The following is a 2,378-nucleotide window of genomic DNA, read 5'->3' as shown; positions in this document are numbered from 1 at the left end:
AACAGACCCCTGAGGAACACCACATCTAAGCAAAACTTTATCAGAACACATGCTTCAAACCAAAAATGCTTGTGTTCGATCTTTAAAATATGACTCGAAACATCGCAGGACAGTACCCTTTAAGCCAAAAGTAGTATTTAATCTCTCGAGTAAAATGTCATGATCAATGGTATCAAATGCAGCCGAAAGGTGCAAAAGAGAAATAACCCTAAAAGCTTGCCTCCAACTTCTAAATAGCGGAAACAAAGGCTTAGTCATAACTAAAAACTTGGTTTGGGAATAGTTCAGAAAAAAAGCAAAAACTAGCACTCAAAAAGCGAAACAGTTATTACTAGTACTGAACTCTCCCAGCCTCCGATGGGGAACAGGGTTATTACCGCCGGATGCTCCCAGCTTCCCATAGGGTTCAAAGAGTTAAGACCTGTACATTCTGCTACTTCTTTTTTCATCCCTTATGTATTTTTTACATCATAATGACACCGTGCCGGACAATCACCAGTCATAAACATTCACTTTTCTCCACAACAATGGGTGACCACCTTAGACAGTTTCAACTGTATACAATATTGGGAAACAAATCACAAACATCAATGCTATTTTCTCCTTAACATATAAACAGTGGGGGAATAGCCTTTTAAAGAATCTTGATGAGCAACAAAGAGCCTTAAAGAGCGTACTAAATTAATTAAAAGGGAATCTTAAAAGCAGTAATTGATAACGTTAAATCAATTTAAAGATCTCGTGAAAAAAAACATCAACCTGAAAACAAATGATATTTCAATATAATTCTAATTACACACAAAAAAACATTGTGCAATCTAAACGATCTGAAGTTGTGTAGCTTACAGTTTATAAGCTTTTTTTGGGGGGGGGGGCTTTTTCACCAATCATAGAGCCTAGAACTGTGGAACATTGCCGTGGATAAACAAAGTGACTCTCGGCCTTAACCAAGGGTAATAGAAACTGCTGGCTCTGACTATCAAAATAATGCAGAGTACAACCATAGGCACAACCCTCCCCTAACATTCGAAAGAAATAATTTGTGTAAATTTGTTCCCCCTTAATTGATTCTTTACTACATCAACCTTCTACTCTCTCTCTCTCTCTCTCTCTCTCTCTCTCTCTCTCTCTCTCTCTCTCTCTTTCTCTCTCTCTCCATACATTTTGGTCTAACTCTCTAGCTCTCACAGGACATAATGCGCACACAATTTCAGACATGCAAATCTGAAAAACTTTTAAAATATATACTTGGTCTTCCCCTTTTAAAGGGTGAGTACATGTTGACAATAAAAACAAATATATAGATCTATACATTTATAAGGGGGAAAATCATATCATGTGTCCTGTAATTTAGTTTGGCGTAGAAAACAGATTAAACAAGGAAGATTAGTTTATTCATTGTTATTTTTCTCACATTCTAAATGCTAAATAGTCTACTATTTATTTGTTTACCTTTCAAAACAACATGACTACTTCACCATCTTATAATTTCTGTAACTAAGGGGTTCCTGGCCCTGTGAGAGGATACACTATTGAGTCATGCTGTTTGGTTATTGTAATATCGTTGTACTTAAGAAACTACTTCACATTTTGGTGCATAACCATAAAAGGGAAAACAAGCTATGCGGGCCTAATCTAGATCTAGTTCAGACAGACGAGACACAAACTCCAGTAAAACTCGTAAACATATAAACACCGACTGAGTCGTCGACATGTTTTGACACGATGAAGATAGAAGAAATAATGATGGGAAAAGATAAACACATAATTGCTTACCGGGTTCAAGACTCCAGTTATAGTCTTTAGGGTAACACAAATCGGTGTGCTGATTTCATGCGCCGCATGCTCACGATCAAATGCAGCAGGCAGTTGTTTATTTTTTTCAAGAAAGTCTCTCCAAGACTTCCCAGTCAATGGAGCCGCCATAGTGTAAACGAACGGTTACTTCCGGTTGCAACCAATGCTAAGCACTCGTCACTGGGGTTTGTAAAAAGTAGTGTGCCGAACCATGTTTTTCTGCACGCCTGCAATGAGAGCATTCTTTATTTTTATTAAAATATTGGGAGTTTGTAGTACAAATTGGGTTTTTCCTGTACTCTTTTTTCCTCTCTAAAATATCTGCTGTCTTTCTACAAGACCTATAAGTTTTAAGATGTTTAATTTTCATCAGTTATAACAAATAATATTTCATAATAATATGAATTTATATATATAACGCCTCATCTCAAGATTGCTCTAAGCGCTGTACAATGCAGATTACCTCTTAACTTACCAATCAAATGATAAAATATTGTGAGACCAATAAACAACAGAGAGAGGGGGGCATAGAGAGAGAGTGTAGGCCTAGGCCAAATGTTTGCAATTCTCTCTCTCTCTCT

The 2,378-nt window shown here is 36.9% G+C and overlaps 1 protein-coding gene across 1 annotated transcript in view; it reads right to left on the bottom strand.

The window, feature by feature from the left end:
- Nucleotides 1–1,928, bottom strand: part of LOC101864230 (nephrocystin-4) — a 92,029-nt gene extending 90,101 nt beyond the window's left edge. The window contains exon 1 of the mRNA XM_035970244.1: nt 1,777–1,928. Coding sequence (XP_035826137.1) covers nt 1,777–1,926 — 150 coding nt within the window. The 5' untranslated portion in view covers nt 1,927–1,928. The remainder of the gene's footprint in view (nt 1–1,776) is intronic.
- Nucleotides 1,929–2,378: the final 450 nt, after the last annotated feature.

The sequence above is a fragment of the Aplysia californica genome, unplaced genomic scaffold (assembly GCF_000002075.1).
Source record: "Aplysia californica isolate F4 #8 unplaced genomic scaffold, AplCal3.0 scaffold00241, whole genome shotgun sequence".
NCBI lineage: Eukaryota > Metazoa > Mollusca > Gastropoda > Aplysiida > Aplysiidae > Aplysia > Aplysia californica.
Note: the sequence above shows the minus strand (reverse complement) of the source record. Positions and strands in the feature narration are given on the sequence as shown.